The sequence below is a fragment of the Pomacea canaliculata genome, linkage group LG9 (genome assembly GCF_003073045.1).
Source record: "Pomacea canaliculata isolate SZHN2017 linkage group LG9, ASM307304v1, whole genome shotgun sequence".
NCBI lineage: Eukaryota > Metazoa > Mollusca > Gastropoda > Architaenioglossa > Ampullariidae > Pomacea > Pomacea canaliculata.
Window position 1 is genome coordinate 15,443,781 of NC_037598.1, and position 19,411 is coordinate 15,463,191.

The window sequence follows — 19,411 nt, forward strand, 5'->3', positions numbered from 1 at the left end:
CTCAGGTCCTTCAATCAGGGCACGGACATATATCGGAGCAAGTTAATCTAACCAAAAATATATATATATAAAATAGCTTATAAAAAAGAGTAACGTATACATTACGTTATTTTAGTATTATAATTGTAAAGAAGTCATTTGAAAGTTCGGTGCGTTACTAGCAGCGCTAGTTTCAAAATGGCGTCTCCGTCAACAAGGTGAGCATGTTAAAACAGAAAGCAGTCATGAGCTGTCCTCTGATGCATTGAATTACAGATTTGATAATATTACTTAAATTTCGATCGAAATGTTTTTTATCAGTGTTGATATTGTCTTTTTTACGGGTACGTGGAAATAGTGAAAGCGTCTGGTTGTCATGGGTCTGAACTTGTCAAGTTTAAACCCGCCGTAAAGTTGAATTCCTTCGGTTTTAGTGCTTATAATATTCACAATATCTTGACTCTCGAACTTAAAAGAATTGTTTTTCAAATACATTGATAAAAATATTATTCAGCCTTTCACTCCAGTGCAAAATCACCAAGAGATGAAAGCACATCTCCTTTAAACAAACCATACAACCATCCATCTCTGGGAATATCTAACATTTTAATTGTAAAATTGGTGCTGTTCCAAGTCAGTGGCATGTTTATGTTGACGCCCGTAGCCGAGTTTGACTGCTTTGAGAACATCTTTTAAATTAGTTGCAATAAATTAACCAGACCTGTTCTAAACATTATCATGATCTACCGATCGTTTGCTAAGATCAAGCAGTTTTTTGAATCCATATAAATGTGCTATGTAAGTGATCATCCATCCCCTTTTTTGTGGGGTGGATGGGTGGAGCGTTTATATAAATGTTCAGCTCAACCAATAAAGCTGCTGACCATGATACAGCCTTAGTTGCTGACACAGTGTAAAACACAAGCAAACAAAACTAGTAAAGCTGCAGTCATTGAAACATTCGCAATGTTTCAAATCTTAGATGATCAGTTCGTCAGTAGTGAAAAAGATTTTAAATTTTATGCTTTATTGTCAGTCATTTCATAACCTTGCAATCATAATTATATGTGACCCATAACTATCTGCATAAAAAGCCCATATTTACCACTTATTTTTGACATAAAAACTTAAAAAGAAATATCAGTCATTGACCAATAAAATTACACCATTGTGATGTATAATTTCACACCAGTCTTCAAGTGCAATCTAATGCAGGTAGTTTTAAAGATCTTTTATTGCATCATACTTATTCCACAAGTCCACCTAAAGTTTTTAATTGTGGTCAATTGTAAATTAGTCAAATAGTAGCCTATTAGATCCATTCTATGACTGGAATTATGGAAAAAAGCATTTACAGTCTGGATTTACATCTTTTCGTATGGATTGTGCAGACAGGCAGCAACTTCTGGCATAACTTTTATCACGAATGGCATTCTGCTGACACCAGTTTCCAGTGTTATGTTGCATGTGTCCATGTACTTTTGTGTGTGTTTTTTTTTAAAAGTGTCATAGGGCGGGATAATGAGCCACATAAGTTCACTTTATTATTATTAATTATGTCTAGGCTTTATAGTTCTTGGCAATATTGATCATATACATTCACACAAGCTGTAGCGATAAAGACTAAAAATAAAACAGGTTTTTCGTGTAATGCAGTCTATACTTTTTCCTGAGAACTGATAATGGATGAAAAAGATCTGATTAGATTTAGTGATAGGTGTTTTATGCAATCAGTGATATGTAAGCACTTCAGAAAAATCCTTTGACCAAATGATATGTCTTGCTGTGATCTTGATCTTGAAATAGTTATTTTGTCTTTGCATAACCTTATTTTAAGTCTAACCAAAACTGTTATAAGGATATTTTATATTTATAAAATACCTAAATTCATTTGAAATCAACATGTGTTGCAGGGGAAGACAATCTCCAAAAAGCCCTAGAACCCCAAGCAAAAATAAAAACAACTCTCTTCAAGATGGTAGCTATCTGGAAACAGAAAACAAGGGTGGCACATTGAGGCCTACAGAGACCCCAGACCTTCCAGGAATAAACGAGAGACTTGGTGTGTAGGTTCATCATCATGTGAGAGTTGCTGAACTTAAAAACTAACCTGAATGGTTTAGTTTATTTTGCAGATATCGGTAGATGTAGGCGATATAAACCTAACCTGTAAATGTTAGCCTCCAAAACCCATCCGTTAATTATCCGTTAGCAAAGTATGCGATTTGCACCATTGTTTTTTTAACAAGCACCAGTAACAGTGTACTACATCATTCTAGGTAAAGAATAGTAGAGAGCGAGGCAAAGGACGTCGGAACCACATGGGCCCAATTGAGGGGGGCTGCCTAAAACCGGCTGCTGGTGAGGTGTTGCAGCCTTATGCTCCTCGAAGAGTAACAAGGAATAAGCTAAACTAAGCATCTTGCTAGTGCACCATTCACAAAGTTGCCAGTAGTCAACATCAAACAGAGTGAGAATGAGCAACAGTTAGGACTATTCGAACGTTGAAATTCTGCAATGCTTGTGCTAAAGTAGCAGTTTTTCAGAACCAAGAGAAATGCAGGCTGTTAGCGAACGAATAAGCCAACCTGTTGCGCATTCTCTCTCTGATTGGCATTGACTGCTGGCAATTTCGTGAATGATTCACTAGCATGATATAATACACTGTTACGGCGCTTGTTGATTGCAGGTGCGAATCATAGCAGATAATTAACGGATGGGTTTCGAGGCTGAAATTTACAGGTTAGTTTTATCATGCCTATATTGACCAATATCTGAAAAAAATGCAAATTGTTCAGTTGGTCTTTAAGTACTTTACCAGATTGACTAACCCCACACTTTTCCACTTTTTGCTACGTCCCTGCTTGTCTTTTACAAAATCACATTACTCTCAGTCCCTGTTACTTGGTTCATCTTTACATTTTCTATATTTGTTTTTTATTCATCATCAGTACTGTTGTTTATTCTTTCATAGTTCATGTGTTGTTTGTTTGTTCTTCTATTCTTTGTATGTTGTCCATGTCTCATTGAGTGCTAAAAACATGCTCCTTAGTAGTGTATGTGCTATACAAATTTTGCTATTATTATTATTAAACATCCAACTATGTTTCACCCAACCTATTTCTTATTTTTTATGATATTTTAAGAAATGATATTAAAATGCACCAGACTCAATGTGTTGAAGCCATCATTAAAAAACAAAAGGAAATTTGACTGATTTGTATATGAAGCATGCCTAGAATCTTAAAATTTAAATCTTAGAATCTTAAAAAGTTTTTTTGTTTTTTTTAAATAATATCAGGGTGTCTACGGCCATCACGAGAACTCCTAGAGTATTACAGAAAGAAAATTGCAGAATATGATGATGAGCATGATGAACTTGTCAGCAAACTTGAGGAATACAAGGTTACCTACGAGGAACAGGTTAATAATTGTATATTATTTATCCTTTGTAGTCACAGGAAAGAGATGTATTATAGTCGGTGAAATTTTACTTCTCAGTTAAAATAAATCAGAAAGTTAAAAGAATGAAGCAAAAAAAGACAGGATCAGGGCAGGAATAATATTTTTAATTTATTTTTCTGAGTTTCATATAAACCCATAAGACCATAGGATTCAGTAGCACTGTGATACACCACATCATTGAGACTCATGGTTGCAGCTCTTTATAGGGCTGGCACTTCTTGGTTCTTTGTAGCCACTTTGGCTTTCATCCCCAATGTCCTCCCTTTTTTTCAAACAGCTTTCCCTCTTTTCCTATAGAACAAGATCACCTGAGGTAAAAACCCCAGATAAACTTTCCAATCTTAAAGTTCATATATAAACCACAATTGTTTTGGTGGGAGACACTCTTCAAAGAATTTGAGATCAGTTTGGAGGTAACTTATTTTTGTGTGTAGTCAGTCATCCCTTGACTTGCCTGGCACTTGTTGGTTAGGGGTGGGGGAAGAGCACGTGGATAGATGCAACAGTTGACAGGGCCCACCACAGTCCAGTCTTTGACATTCCTCTGGCTACTCCTGTGTTGACTACTCTCCAAGGTGCCATGAAGGACAGTCTTCAACAAGGTGTCGTGCTGAGTCACTTGGTCAAAAAAGACCAGCTTACATCGCTTGACTGTTGAAAGTAGAAGTTCCTGGTGTTCTATGAGTGTGGCAATCTTGTTGCGTACAAAGCCTCCATAGGCACCTGTTCTAGAATGCCTGGATTCTCCTTTCCATTTGAGCATGCAATATCCAGGGATTTGTACAGATTGTACTTGGTAGTGAACCTTATGTTATGATTATGCCAGATCCTATCATCGCCACTGTTGCTGCTGTAATCCTGATGCGGATATCCACAATGGAGCTGCTGTCCTTGGAGAGGGTAGCTCCCAAATATTTGAAGCTGCTTGCCTCTTCAAGCAGTACCCCGTTCATATAGATCTCTGCTTTGTTGTTGCCATTGATCATAACTTTGCTGTTTTCAGTGCTGGTCTTCATTCCATGCGTAACTGAACTATGGAAAACACATGCACTTGCACAAGCGCATACACACATTTGATTATTGTGTTGCTGTTTATTCTTTTTCCTTTTCTTCTTTTTTTTTCTTCTTTTTTTTTATTGTTATCAATGCATTTTACAAATTTACAAATGTAAGTCTGAAAGTTATTTTATTAAATAATTTAAACTCTGCCTAAACAAACATTATTTATATAAAATGAAAGACCTTATCATGGACATGTACAGCACAGAATGCAGTGGGAACTACGCCAGCGAGAAGAGGAGATAGTGGAACTACAGAAGGCTCTAAGTGATATGCAAATCTACCTTTTCCAAGAACGGGAACATGTTCTTCGGCTTTACGCAGAAAATGACAGATTGAAGGTGTGTTTAATGTTCCATTTCAGTGATATGGAAATGCACATGAGTATGAAGCTTTTGATCAGGTAATGCTGATAGTAAGAGTGTCATACATAATAATAAAATTTAGCGGTTGTCATGTTCATTAAAAAAAAATAAAACATGCTTTTGTAATTTAACAACTTAGTAGCATACGAGTTTAAAAACTTAGTTCACCAGTCAATGTTGACAGCACTTGCTTAACTGACTTAGTCATCTAATATATATAAAGTGAAGGCATATTCTAGGAAACAGGAAACAGATTGGACAGAAACTTCTGACTTGACCATACAAATTATGATGACTGCCTAAGATTCTTAGGATGTAGACTCTTTTAGTGTCATTCTTATTTTGGCCACATTTTTATTAGAAAGTTATTTTGGAATGAACAGATTCGTGAATTAGGAGACAAAAAGAAGATCCAAAAACTGCTTGGGCTAGGACCATCTGCTGAAGGGGAAGTAACCTACTTCTTTAAAGAACCTCCAGCCAGGGTGATAGTAGAACAACACCCTAAAGCCGCCAAAGGAGCCAACAACCTCACTCAACGTAAGCTTAAGTTTGCCATATTTTTGAAAGGTATCTTTGGATATGTAGAATTTTATAGGTCTGGATAAATTTTAAGGCGTTTAATCCAGTTTTACATTATTTTTATGGGGTAATTTTATTTCTTATAGAAGTGTTATGACCTAGTTGCAAAGCTGCTAGTTTAGATATTGTTCAGATAGACTTAACCCAGACATCAATTGTGAAGATTTTTCCATCTTTAACTGGACATACTGCAGTATTGTGTTACTTGCTAATTCCTAATGATTTATGAACAAAAAAGAATGTTAAATACCTTTTTAAAAAACTAATATTGTAATCTATTTAAAAATCAGTGTTCTGTTGAAAAACAATTTCCTCAGCAGGAGATGGCAAAAAGAAGATGACAGTTCCTGCTGTAGACCGAAGACCTTCCTTCTCCCTGCCACCAGAAGAAAAATATCAACATGATAATGAGGTCCTCACACTGCAGGTAACGCATCTCTTTTTCTTTTGTTCTGTTTTGAGCCATAGGTTTAGATACATCTTTTAGCAATCCTTTGTTGCTAAGAGGTGTGTGATTTAAAGCGAAAAATATGCTAATGATGGTCTTGTGCTGTTCATTTGCTTTTATTCTGTCATTATTCTGACCTGATGGCAAACCATCAGGTTGAAGCACTGCAGGCCCAGCTTGGAGAGCAGGCAAAGCTGGCCAAGGAGCAGATGGATGCAGTGCTAGAAGACCGTCGTGTAAAAGAGGAAGAATATGAAACTCGTCGGCAGCGGGATGAAGAGAAAATACGCATTCTTACAGAGAAGTATGTTTCTTTTATACTGGCAAAAACAACGATGGGGTCCAATACTGGATGCATTGCTTAGAAACTGATGTTCGTATTTTCAGAATTTTTGTTCTTCTTATATATTGACCATCAGAGAAAGAAAAACCAAATTTACATTTGTCACAAGATTTTACATTTTGGTTTGGACACGTAGTGAACACATCCACAGAGCTGTGTTTAGCTGTAATTATAACAAATATAGCAAATTATTTGCACACTTTCAGGCTTCACAAAACTCAAGATCTTTTGTATGACTCAACACGAGACTTCCTTGAGCAACGATACCAGGGCAGGGCTGATGAGAGAGAATGGATGGCAGAAAAGGATAAATTACTGAGACAGCTTGATGCCTGCAAACAGCAGCTAACTACCAATACTAGTACACACCAGAAACGCCTAAACATCTCCACCTTTGTGGAAGATGTCAAAGCTGCAACAGCAGAAGAGCTAAAAGTAACAAGCTTCTTGAAAATTGAGAGTACTCAATATATAGAAATGATTTTTTTTTCTTTTCTTTTTTTAATGATCAAGGTTGTCTTTAAAACTATACAGTGGAACCTCGGTTAGCGAACGCCTCGGATAGCGAACATTTCGGTTAACGAACAAAAATTTCGTTAAAAGTTTGTCTCGGATAGCGAACAAAATTTCGGATAACGAACAGCCACGTGAACCACACGTGACCGACCAGCATGTCATCATTCGCGCTCGAGACACAGTTACGATCAGTCGTCCCTTATTTATGCGCATCCTTCTTATTTAGTGATTGTTGTGCTTTATTTTAATAAGATAATCCTCAATAATGGCTCCAAAGAAGCAATAGTAGTGAGGTAATGACAAGGAAGCGGCCAACAAATGAATTGAAAAAGGAAATGATTTCAAAGTATGAAGGTGGCATGCGTCTGTCGGATATGTGATGTCGTATTACCGAAGAGTTTTACAAAAAAGACAGAAGGAACAGACACTGGACAAGTTTTTTCCTTTAACCTCAAAGCTACAGAAAAGGGAAGTCACCCCCGATTTTATAATGTCACGTGTGCTCATGGAGGGGGAATCAAAGCAGTAATTCCACCCCTTCCTCCCCACACCTGCTTCCAACCACGCCGTCAAAACGGCAAGTTTTCTGATGTTTAAATGCTTTCGTTAATGTTTTTATGTTTATTTAACTCCATTTATATTGTATTATAACTGTTCTCATTAAAACAAATACCCATATAGCCTGTAACTTTCAAATATTAGCAAGTCAACAGGGACTGGAACCAATTAAATTTATTTCCTTTATTTCTTATGGAAAAGGTTGTTTCGGATAACGAACATTTCGGATAACGAACAGCTTTCCAGAACGGATTAAGTTCGTTAACCGAGGTTCCACTGTATTTTAAAAAAAACTAGCATTCAGCTATTTTATTGTTTTACAATTTCACAGGATAATAGAAGTTTATGGAGAGCTGAATTAGAATGTTTGTTGAATTAGAATTTTTAAAATGTCAATCATTTTCCTTTTAATAGGATTTAGGCATGAAAACAGATCTAATTAATGTGAAAAGCAGAAAATATTAGCATTATTCATTAGATGTTCCTGAAGCAAACAAATAATTTTTTTTTTTTTTTTAATTTGCCTGCAGTCTCTTGAGTATCAGCTGCAGCAGTCTCAGAAACTATGCGATATGTACCGTGAACAAGTCATTCAGCTGGAGGATGAGTTGTCTCGCATTAGAGAGGAAGGTGATGTCACACGAGAGGTTTTTCAGGTTTGTAACATTTTATGATAATTCACATCCCAATTTTTTGGCTGAATTTTTGCGACTGAATGTATATTTTTCTTCAGATTTAAATAAATGCATGAGAAGAAGTGTGAATGCTCAAGCAACACAGCTAGGTTTTGTGGGCCTAAATTTTTCCTTAAGTGTGCTTCTGGAAAATTAGTGTATATGTAAGGCAATCAGTCTAAAAATCAGCAGGTGAAGTATACAGGTATTAACTATTGAAAGTTAAAAAGGACAAATATGGATTCAGAAATCTGAAAAACTGTTTTTACAGTTTTGGCATATAAGGAGATTTAAACCTATAACTTTGTACCAGCTACTATGGTATTGAACTTCAAATCACAGATTCCGCTAATAGTCATACTTGGCCTTTACTGTGAGATTTTTTTTGTGAAAATTTAAGTGCACCCTATTTGTTACTCATCATCACACTAGGATCGAAGTGAAAAGATGACTAAGCGTCTACAGTTAATGAATGCTCGATACCAAGACCTAGAGCGGCGGCGTGCCCTAGAGGTAGAGGGCTTTCAGACAGATATCAAGAACTTACGACAGCGTCTTAAAGATGTAGAAAGACAGTTATACAAGGTAAGGTTTACTACGGAAAAGGTCTAAGACTGCTCATATTCATACTATCTGAACAGATTTGAATTCTTTATGTCGTCAATTTCTGCAGATCAAAAATTGCTTTAATTCACTGTTTTCCTTGTTTCAATGTTTTAAGATAGTTTGGGTGAAGAAATAAACATACATTTCTATTTAGAACACACTCTTTATAATTTGATGACATTGTTTACAAAGAATGCTTTACTTCCTACAGATAATATAAAGTGTATTTTTTAAACATACTTTAACTTATACACAGATGTTCATGGATGCATAAGTATGCAGAAATACATCAAAATAAATTACTCTTTTAATCTTTTTTTTAGGTGACCTTGGGTTTTGCTGAAGACATGGACATCAAAAAACCAGATGACCTTGATATGCAGATTTTGAGAAATGTGCGCCGTACAGCTGGTCGCTCCAAGAAAATTATGGGGGAATTAAAACTTTTGAAAGCCAAAGTATATGGGCTTGAAAGTGATCTCAAACATTTGTAACCTCACGATTCTCATTGGAAAGGTTGTTAAAATATTTTGTTGTATGAATGATCTGTCTGCATAAACATGTTGATGAAAAAAATGGATAAAACTGATGTTTTAGTTTTTGGTCCTCTTCTCCATAATTTGTGAATTTTTTTATTTTTTTTTTTTTAAAGCTGTATAAAAATGACCAAGGCAAAGATGTTAAGCTATATCTCAGACCTTCTGATGTACATTTTCTATTCCTCCTTTGATTACTTATTATATATTTTTAGTGCGCCTTTAGAAAGTGCAGACTGCTGACAAAAGAAATTAGCAGACACACATGGTTCAAAAATCATTTTCGTGGAATAGAAAATATCCTAACCATTCTGCTTGAGAACATTGTATATTAAAGGGTCACCACCACCACACAGCTTCTCATGCAAAATCATCTTTTGCTTGATCTTAAGACCAAAATACACATATTACTTACCTTTTAAGTTATTACATAATCATTACACACCAAAAACTTGATGTGCTCTAACCAGGTTAAATCAGTAGGTCTCCACAGTCAGAGGAGCTATTGTATCAATAAGAATCATGCACAACTTCCTAATTACATATTTTTTGTATGATGGCAGCATTGGGTGTGAGCATCTTGGTATTGTATTCATGATTGTTCAAGAAAAAAGCTGCTTTCCTCCACTTCACACATACCAAATTTTTTCCATCGTTGGAGCCTTCATCATTACACTTTGTAAGCATTAAATCATAAAACAACAGGACATATCACTACCAACACAAACATTTCATGTTGTGTTTCAATTATTTCAAAACATTTTGACGTTTTTATTTAGTTGGTTTTTTGTGATTTTATGAGTACTCAGTGCTTCATGTAAACCAAAAGTTACTACATTGTTTTGTTGTGTTTTTTTTTATTCGAAGATGCACAACAAATTATCAGTTACAAAAAAAATCACTGCATGCTACAGTTGTGTAGTAACCTAACTAGAAGTCTTAATAGATGCATGTCTAATATGAATAGCTAATGTATTTAATGCATGACACTTGAGCATAAGTCAATTAGTCTGTGTTAAATTTTCTTGTAGTTTGTTGACAGATTGGTCATGCTTTGTGACATTCTAAATAAAACTGGCTTGCAAACAAGAGGTGTGGAGAAGTCCCACATAATTTTGTCAAACGCCCTGCTTACTATACTTTAAAAATACTAATGTTTTCAAAACTGAGAAAACCTTTCAAAATATGTAGCAACTACAATTAGAAATTACATATTGGCTTAGATGATGTAGATTTACTTTTTATATTTATTTCATGAAGACACTGTATTTGATCAAAAACTAGTTTAGTAAATCACTGATAGTCACAATAATAATAAGAATTTTGCTACTCATGAGCTATAAAGTGAAATAAGTTACTGTTGTGCTAATGAAAATAAACTCTAATTTGACATGCACTTGGTGTGATAAACCTTGCCGACCTGTTTAAAATGTAGAAAACTGCATTTAGACATTCCCTTAACCCTATGCATACAAAAACCAAAAAAAAAAAAAAAAAGGTTAAGGATCTAAGGATTGTTTTTGGTTGGTCGAATTAAAGTATTATCAAAGCTTAATGAGATCAGAAGGGAATTAGAAAATAGTGTGTGTTTGATGCTTATTTCTTTCTCCTTTCTCTTCCTCCACTCCCCCTCCCAAGTCTGCTACACTACACAGCTATATATATATATGTGTGTTTTATTAGAGTAAGAAATAGGCAGAATGTCTTGAAAGTGTAAAATTGAAAACTGAAAAAGCGAATAATCTGTGATAGCTGGCATCATTAGCTGTACTTTATTATATGCCGATTGTATACCTTTATAGATATTAGTGCATGTGATGTAGAGCCTATTGCATTTATAAAGTGTGATGTACACTGTATTCTGTTTGTGATCAGAGGCAGTTTACTTGTAAAATCATGTAAAGAAATACTTGGCATGTTCAATAAGTGTTAGAACCAACGAGCATAAAGCATTGTTAGTTGCATATATTATTAGGGTTTAGTTTTCCTTTTGCTTGGATGCCTGATGTTTGCAATCATTTAAATGTGACAGCTGCTGCTGTTCCTGATCATAAGTGTCTGAAATAAAATGAAGTATAATTTCCTTCATAGAATTTTTGATTTTCATCATCATGGGCAATTCTTTTTTAATGCTTTAGACTATCATGTTTGCTAAAAACTTCATCTTATATATAGAAAATACTTCTTCGTGCCAGCAGCCATCACCATCCTAAATAAAAGACACGAGGACTCGTAGGTCTACTGGCACCTGCGACAAAACCTATTTGTTTGTGAGAATGTGTAGGTGCGCATGTATGTTAAATGTCTGTATGAGTGTGTATGCCCGCCCATCATATTATATGTGTTTGTGACCAAAAGAAAATTTCTTTCTTGTGTTCCTCGACAGACAATAAAGTTTGATTTGATTTGATTCTTGACCTCATTGGAAGTTCCCCCTTACACAGCAGGTTGCTCAGCATCTCAAAGACTCTGAAGTAGTGAAATGAGGTGTGTGGGGAGGGTATGGATGGGAATAAACTCTGGTAATACTATGTCATAATTCATGAAATACTGCTCTCTTATAGAAACAACAAAACTGTTTCTCATTAAAAATTCCTGCATCAGATCAATAGAATGAGCAGGTACAGAGTAGTGCACATTTCTCAGTCACCATCAAATCCAGCTTGCTTTAACAGAACCAGCTTGCCACAAGCTTCTTATAAATCTTCCATCAATGTTACCATTCTACCAAAAAAAAAAAAAACCCGAAAAAGTATATGAAAATAGCTTCTGATGTTTGCTTTTGCTTTGCCTTGATCTATTATTTCATTTCTCGATCATATATTTATGAGCAAAAGCAAGAATAGTGAATATGGAGTGCTCCTGCACATTTATTTACAAAATTCTTTCCCCTCTTGTACCTATGTAGAAGCCACAACAAAATCAATCCAGTCACGATAGGATGAGACACCCGTTGCAATGTTTGGATAACCTTTCAGTCGGCAGGTGTCCTCTCCCCATGACACCACGCCTACCAGGAAGAAACGACCTTTCTTGCTGCAAACAAGGGGTCCGCCTGAATCGCCCTTAAAAAACAAAAAAATCATTTTACTGATGAAGAAATACCTGTCCATAACTACATGTGAGTTAATTTGCTACAGAGTTCTGCTCTCATAGTGTCAGCCATTAAAATGAAACAATCTTTGATACATGCTTGTCATATTCGAGTTATAGATGCCATGAGAATGGGCTGATCCTGATGAAGAAAAACAACTTGCAGCTATGTTTGCGTTACAATCATTGTAGTGAAAATTTTATGTTACACTTTTATTAAGGGATCAAGAAAAGATCAGATCTCGGTACTACAAACAGATAAGATTTGCATACTATAAACCAGAATATAAGTTATGTCATAAATTTTAAAATGAGATGCGAGTTATTGAAGCCTGAGTTGCGAGTTCCTCTGGGTCGTGCCTTCTGTCCGTATGCCGTTGCCAGATTCACTTTTCTTTCCCCAAGCCAGAATTGTTTTTCTCTGCAGTGTATGGCAAATAAGACTTCTCAATGCCTGGGACCTGACACCCCTAAAGTAAAAGGCAACAAACCAAATACAGCCCCCATTCTCAGATTCTTGAGGTCAGTTTTCACAGATGGTCAGAGCCTGGCGTGCTCTTCAGAACAGTGCAAACAACAGCAACCACAGACTAGGGATGATGTATGTCTGACTAGTCGCTCACAAAACTACAGGGTGGTCACCGTGCTCCGTCTTCCCCTTCGAGTGAGACTTGGCCAGCGATAGAAGATTTGCAAAAGGGGTTAACAGGGTTCAGGATGAACTGCTATTGGAAAATCTTCGGTAAGGACCGCATTCACTGAGAGGAAGTACCATGCAGAGTCAAGAAAATTGTTGAACCTTGCGAAAACTATTTGGCCACAAGCAACGAGGAAACCTGGTGAGGATGGAAGAAGGTCGTCAGGACGATCCTACCGGTAGAGGGACTGGTCAGACCATTTACATCCCGCGTTGTTTGTGAATAGAGAAGCGCCCTTCCATCTCTCAGGTTTCACGTGCACCATCAGTTCCCACTATGAGCGGCAATGAGGTGCAAAGGTCAAGGAGCGCACGGTCTTCTCGCCTTGTGACCCACGTGAATTTTGGCAACGGCTACAGGACAGTAAAACAAACAAAAAATAAGTTCTGGTACCCTGCAGGCTCCGCTACTGCCGTCTCCGACACAGACGTGGTAGGGCTGAATGTAGCTGGCCCACTGCGAGCGGCAGTCTTTCGGGTCCACGATGTTCTGTTTGATTTTCTTCAACCGAAACTGAGCACCTGTGCCTGCGAGAACACATCGAAACATATGTACCCCTCAAAACCATCACATTCCTCAGTGAGGCAAGCTGGACTAACAGGTTTTTCAAAAAAACAAAAAAAAAAACAAAACAAAACAAAACAAGAAGTAACCTTGATATGCTGGTGTTACAAATATTTTTGTTTGATTAATAAGTTCTGTAGGTTATGAACATAAGATTCTTCATATCGTTTTTATCGAATATATAAAATATAACAACTAACTTACGTGTGAAGAACTAGTTCTTAATCCGAACGCTACTGATTCTGAGAACATACTAATTTGTAAATACAAATATAATTTCGATACTACTGTCACTCGGAGCAGAGAACAAGTTCGTTATGTTGGATAATTCATTATATCGAGATTCTCAAAAATTGAGCTTTCTGTATTATTTTAGTTTTATAACAGACTAGTTTTTTGTTGGGTTTTTTTTTTGTTTTGTTTTGTTTTGTTTTTGTTTTTGTTTTTACGTTGACCTATGAGAATCTCCCACGACTTGGGAAGACGTTCGTTCTACTGAAAAATTCGTGAGATCGGAATTCGTAATATCGAGATTCTAGCGGTATAATACTTTAAGAACTTACACATCAAAATTAACCTAAAATGATCCAAGTTCAGGTATTTGCTGGTTATGCTGTGTGTATTTAGGGCGAAACTGTGACCTCTTCATGATCAGCCAGTCTTTTGTTAATATGAATGTATGCGCATTAACTAATCAACCGCGAGAATAAAACCTCGATGAACAAACGGTGTTGGTAATTTTGGGAGAACAAAATTTCAAATAAGATTTGTGAGGCATGAACTAATAATACAGCAAACCCAAGCACACCCCCTCCACATACACACCCCACCGCCCCACGTCCCTCCCCACACACACACATGGTGAGTCTAAGGTGTCGTCTGTACATCGTTCACTGCACAAACAGTTGTGTGGCGGTCGAGGCAACCCAGCAAGTCTTGCGACCTTTACATCGCACTGTCACATTTAACCCCGTAAGTGATGTTGTCACCTTAACGATGTCACATCTTGTTGCTCTTACTAAATGTCAACGCTTCTTCACGGCTGGATGTGTTCACAGACAGACTATCACGCCTCGCCGGAGGTTTGTTGTAAGAAATATGTAGTTAGGTCACGAACTTGTATTACACATCCATGGTTAGGGGATGTCATAGTGGGGACTATGGTATGGTTTGGTCATGTGACCCAGCACGACATTCTGTCCAAGACTGTCCTTCAAGGCACCTCGGCGGGTGGTCAGAGGAAGAACTGGCTTATGAATGTCAAAGACTGGACAGGTCGTCCTGTACAGGACCTGCTGACCATTGCCCCAAACAGGCGTGAGTGGTGGGCTCCATCACCTGCCTATCCAATGACAACAACTGGTCAAGGGACGAATGAGTGATACATCTACGCGGTCTGTCGTTGACCGAAACATTTGCGAAAGACTGTACTTAAATGAACAACAACAAGAATAACAATAATAATAATAGGGAAGAGAAGGACTATAGGCACAGGACACATTTTTCTTACCCAGTGTTGACCCCCAGCCGGTGACCCAGCATCCCTTGGAGTCATTCTCGAGGGGTGAGGCGGGTGTCTCCTCCACCATCTTCTCGTTTTGTTGAGGTAGACAGGCAGGTCGCGCCAAGTTGGAACCGTCGAAGGCGATGTCGTCTGCTAACTCTATCAACGCAATGTCGTTGGGAAAGTTCCCGTAGTCTACGTAGCCTGGATGCTAATTAATGACATTGCACATTGTTACTATAGCTAATTAAGCTTTCGTTAGAAGGCTAATTGTATTCGTAGTTCATATTGTAATAGCATGCGTACAAAAGAATAAGTTTACATTTTATTATGATAAAAATAATGATTTGTTAATTAAGAAGAATCAAAGGAATTTGGAGCATTTCGTCAGTCGGGATGTCGACTCACTTATAAGAACTGGCTGATGAATTAATTATTATTACCACTTTGATTGTCTTGACCTGCATGTGGATCTCTCCTGGGACGGTGGTGTGTAAGTCTGAAGCGCCAGCAACGATCTGTAAACTACTAGGCGCATGTCTGTCAAATTCAGGAAAGCAAAATTGATGTATAAAACCACATTTTTTTGTTGGCACAAATGTTCCGAAGACGAGGAATGTTTTTAATTTTTGTAATTATAGTTCTTAAAGAATCACCAGAACAAAAAATTAAATTAAGCTTAAAACTGTGGGTAAATTAATAGAACACGTAGTCTACTACCAAAAAATATATCGTGATTTTAAAAAAATATTCAGAAAAGCACAGCTGGACCAACGTAAGTTATGATTTCTGACACTGCTGAATACGCAGCCAGTCTGGAAGCTTCAATCATAATTATGCTAATGATGTACTGTCTGTTATTGTAACTTCTCGGGAAATGAGGTCCTGACCCTTTCCAAAAGCCAGGTGAGAAGGGCCATGTTGAAAGGCTTGCATCAACTTACCTAAGCACGCAGTGGGCCGCTGTCATGGCCCACCTGCTGGACACTAAGGTTGCGCCGCAAAAGTGCCAGGACTTCGCACTTCCGGGATCGTAGAACCTTAAGGACACCTGCCAGGGCCAGTCTCCAGGCTCGGTGCCTGAGCCGCCGACGATGTAGCGCGAGGTTCGCACACCACACAGACCTGATGCCGACAAACACTTTGTGACAGAGTTCCTCCCTTCCTTAGTTCTAGTGTTTTGGGAGGAGGGAGGAATAAAGTTTGCAGGACCAGATATTTCCACACTGGAAAAATTTTCTTGACTTGTATTTAAAGTTATGGGTTCTACAACCTTTTTGACATCATTGGGTTGAGTTCATTACAAATTTTGAAAGCACCTGTTCCAAGTACAGGAACTGACGTCAGTCTGGTGTTGTCAACGGCCTGAGTTACCGCTACATCATGGCTGAACAAATCGTGTCTGACAAACCAGGTACAGAAAGTCGTCGAAAGGGCAAGGGTAGGGAACATTGGTGTGCTATCCCTGAATGAAGACGACCCGTATACTTTATTTGAAAATAACTATATTTTGTGCATTGCTGAGAAAGCAGTTGTAGTAGCAGTAGTATACTGCCAAAAAATAGAGCCATGTATGATCTGACCTTTGTGAAGTAAGAAAAACGTACGAATAGGTATACACAAGTGGTTGCCAAGTTACTAAATTGCTGGACAGGGTGGACATTACTATTTGCTCGCTGATCCCTATATTATCTACTCGCCTTCAGCAAAGATACTAAAAAATAAATATTTAGTATCTTTGCCTCCAGCTAGTCAGTGGACGTTTTAAACGGGTGAGATTAGTCAATCTCCTGATGGACTGTCCGGGTATCTAGCACGGTTCACTACTTTGACATGTCCCCTCTCCCCCACCAAAGCCGTTACTAGTTACATTCTAGAGCACAGAAATGGTCCAATGGAACCTTATCGCGCCTAGTAAACAACGATTCATAACAAGCGGCATAGCACCATTCATCTGCCATTACTCTCCCGGCATTCTAGCGGGATTCTGCGCCACACGTCGATTGTAGGTGCAAATACTTTGCAACTAGATATCTCATGAATGGTTGTGCGTTAAGTGCTATAATTTACATCAGTATTTTACCAATATCTATCTATATCTGGTTGTTTTTTAATTTAAAAAAATTCGAATCATTCGAACTAGTCTTTAAGCACAACCACTGCATAATTTTCAAACTACAAATTAATGATCTACAAAAACATGCAGGTAATATAAATAGTCTTTGGCCTCTCTCTCTCTCTCACACACATCAAAAGGGAAAGGGAGAACCAAGAAAAATTAGAAAAAAAACTCAGAGGTGCGAAATGATCATACAGTACCTGAATTGATTCCCGTGATTTTTGCGGAGAGTGCTGCAAGGGGCTGTTTGGTGCTCCCAAAATCGAAACCTGACTTTCGGGTTGTAAGACCTTTCCCGTGGTCCGGTGCCAGAGTCTGTGGGGATGGTTGCGAAATAACAGAGGGCGGGTCGTCTCGCCGGCACGTGGCAGCATCCCCCTCCACGCACATGCCGTAGACAGGTGAGTAGATGCCCTTGCTGCACCGCTGCGGCGCGTAGATGCGCCCGAAGCTGCAGGTGAAGTAGCGCGTGCAGTCCGCGTGGTCAGCCACGGTGGCCAGCACGGAGCACGACGTGCACGGGCTTTGCGGTGTGCATGCCCTGCACATGCTGATCACGTGACAGGCCACGAGCATCCTCGCCAGCCAGTCGCCCCGCACTCTCTTGGCGGGAAGAAGGTGTCTCAACTGGACCCCTGCTTCCGGATCTTTAGATTGTCTCACACGGCTTCTCACTTTGTATGACTGCGGCGACGACAAGCAAAGGGAGGCAAGAACATGCTCTGATCGGTGCGATGAAGACATGCTTCAGAGTAAGAAGATACACAAATAGCAGATGAAGAACATCCAGCCGTGGCCCAATAAGACAAGGGCGTAAAAAAGCGGTCTGGTGAAGTCTGCAAGGCTACCACCGACGGGTGATCTCCAGCTGGTGTTTCTTAAATAAGGGTGTGCGAGGCTGATGGTGGGAACCTTACTTTAACGTGCACATTATGCATTCTTCGCGCATGCACAGTGCGTGCGGCGGGTACCCAGGGAAGCACGCCGCCTGTTGGTGCAGGTAGGTCCCTACAACGGCCACCCGCTAAACAGAGTGGCGGGGATAACGAGGTCTTGTTTGCCACCCAGGATGGAGTGCAAACGTTCTCGCTTCTGTGGGCCCTCGGCGAAGACTTTGAGAAATTGTTTGAAGTGGCGGAAAGAGTCCGCCTGGTGTTAGCTGCTGATGAAGTCATGCACCCGCTGTCACAAGCGGGTATCCGTGGCATGCGAGGCACGAAGTGGCTCGACTAAGCAAATCTCGTTCTGGAAACAGTAGGGTTGCGATCGCACTTTTCGTAGCGGACACACCTACATAAATTATTCCTTTCCTAATGTTTCTCTACACTTTTGGTGTGAAATGATTGGATGAATACTTCATTAATAAAAGTGTGAGCTTCATTTTACATGAGAACATTTCCAATAATTGTGGTGTTTTAACAACTAAATGAAGTTTAAAATGCTTGCATTAAATAAAGGCTTAATGGGGTGGACAATTTTTGCTCCTATGGACTCTAGGTTCAGCTCAGTGGGTGAGATTTTTTCTCAAATGCAGGTGAAGACCCCTCTTCCGTTCTTAAGATCCACGCCGACTAGCTTCACCAATTAACAAACGGTAGAGGCCTTCACAACATAATTATATTCATGTACAACCTGGAGTCTGTTGTTGAGCTCTTTCTATGGTGATCTCTCGTTCACTCGATCCCTCTCGGAGATGTATAGATACAAGTCCGTGCTCTCATAGAACACTCTCTAAAATTATGGCATCAGATGTGTCCTGCATAAAAGATTTCTTATGCTGGTATTGTTTCATCTGGAGTCAGTGGTAACGTCTTAGAATGTAGAAAATAAACATACGAGCAGTCAATGCCTGTCAAACATACCATACAACCTTCGCTTAGTCGAGACGAATATTCCAGCCAATTTTGGTGAGGATTCGACAAAAGATATAGATGAGGTCAGAGGTCACCACGAATCCCCCAACACACACACACACTTTATAATATTTTGTCAACTCTTTACACTATTGTCAAGTTTAACAGATAAAATTTTTCGATTTAGTCACATATTTGACATTTGTCTCTTTAAGACCCTGTACGTGTTAAGCTCCTAGACGCACGTGAAAACTAGTTGACTGCCAAGACAAACTGTTGAAAAACAGATGGAAAAGGTCACTTTGTGCTTGCTGTTCGCTCTACAGAAAAGAGAACCACATCCCCGACTCTAAATCCATCCACACCACCAAGAGGTAGACAAAATTTGTCTTTGTTGGTCTGCCAAGACAGAGAGAGGTAAAGTTGGGGAGAGACAAGCAGACGCCAGT

At 38.6% G+C, this 19,411-nt stretch overlaps 2 protein-coding genes across 3 annotated transcripts; one reads left to right on the forward strand and one right to left on the reverse strand.

The window, feature by feature from the left end:
- The first annotated feature begins 10 nt into the window (after positions 1–10).
- Positions 11–11,541, forward strand: LOC112571493 (coiled-coil domain-containing protein 77-like). Of its 2 annotated transcripts, none has more exons than XM_025250500.1 (11): positions 11–197; positions 1,893–2,041; positions 3,281–3,402; positions 4,707–4,844; positions 5,252–5,408; positions 5,768–5,877; positions 6,054–6,202; positions 6,448–6,676; positions 7,846–7,971; positions 8,422–8,574; positions 8,919–11,541. In XM_025250500.1, the coding sequence occupies exons 1-11, from the start codon at positions 178–180 to the stop codon at positions 9,087–9,089; spliced, it is 1,524 nt and encodes a 507-aa protein (XP_025106285.1). In that variant the 5' UTR covers positions 11–177; the 3' UTR covers positions 9,090–11,541. The 2 variants fall into 2 exon arrangements, with proteins under 2 accessions (XP_025106285.1, XP_025106286.1); XM_025250501.1 differs by having other exon boundaries at positions 12–197; positions 5,771–5,877.
- Positions 10,063–18,285, reverse strand: LOC112571496 (trypsin-1-like). The gene is made up of 6 exons (XM_025250505.1): positions 17,310–18,285; positions 15,935–16,115; positions 15,434–15,530; positions 14,997–15,201; positions 13,316–13,449; positions 10,063–12,196 (listed from the first exon to the last, which is right to left on the reverse strand). Exons 1-6 carry the CDS (start codon positions 17,851–17,853, stop codon positions 12,032–12,034), a joined length of 1,326 nt encoding a protein of 441 aa, XP_025106290.1. The 5' UTR covers positions 17,854–18,285; the 3' UTR covers positions 10,063–12,031.
- Between the last annotated feature and the right edge of the window lie 1,126 nt (positions 18,286–19,411).

Excerpts from the sequence above, each read along its gene's own strand:
- LOC112571493 (XM_025250500.1), top strand. The coding sequence starts at position 178 with ATGGCGTCTCCGTCAACAAG. Across the intron at positions 2,042-3,280 it reads AGGAATAAACGAGAGACTTG|GGTGTCTACGGCCATCACGA; the intron begins GTGTGTAGGTTC and ends AAATAATATCAG. Across the intron at positions 5,878-6,053 it reads ATGAGGTCCTCACACTGCAG|GTTGAAGCACTGCAGGCCCA; the intron begins GTAACGCATCTC and ends GCAAACCATCAG.
- LOC112571496 (XM_025250505.1), bottom strand. The coding sequence starts at position 17,853 with ATGTCTTCATCGCACCGATCAGAGCATGTTCTTGCCTCCCTTTGCTTG. Across the intron at positions 16,116-17,309 it reads AATCACGGGAATCAATTCAG|GTCTGTGTGGTGTGCGAACC; the intron begins GTACTGTATGAT and ends TGTCGGCATCAG. Across the intron at positions 13,450-14,996 it reads CGGCTGGGGGTCAACACTGG|GCACAGGTGCTCAGTTTCGG; the intron begins GTAAGAAAAATG and ends GTGTTCTCGCAG.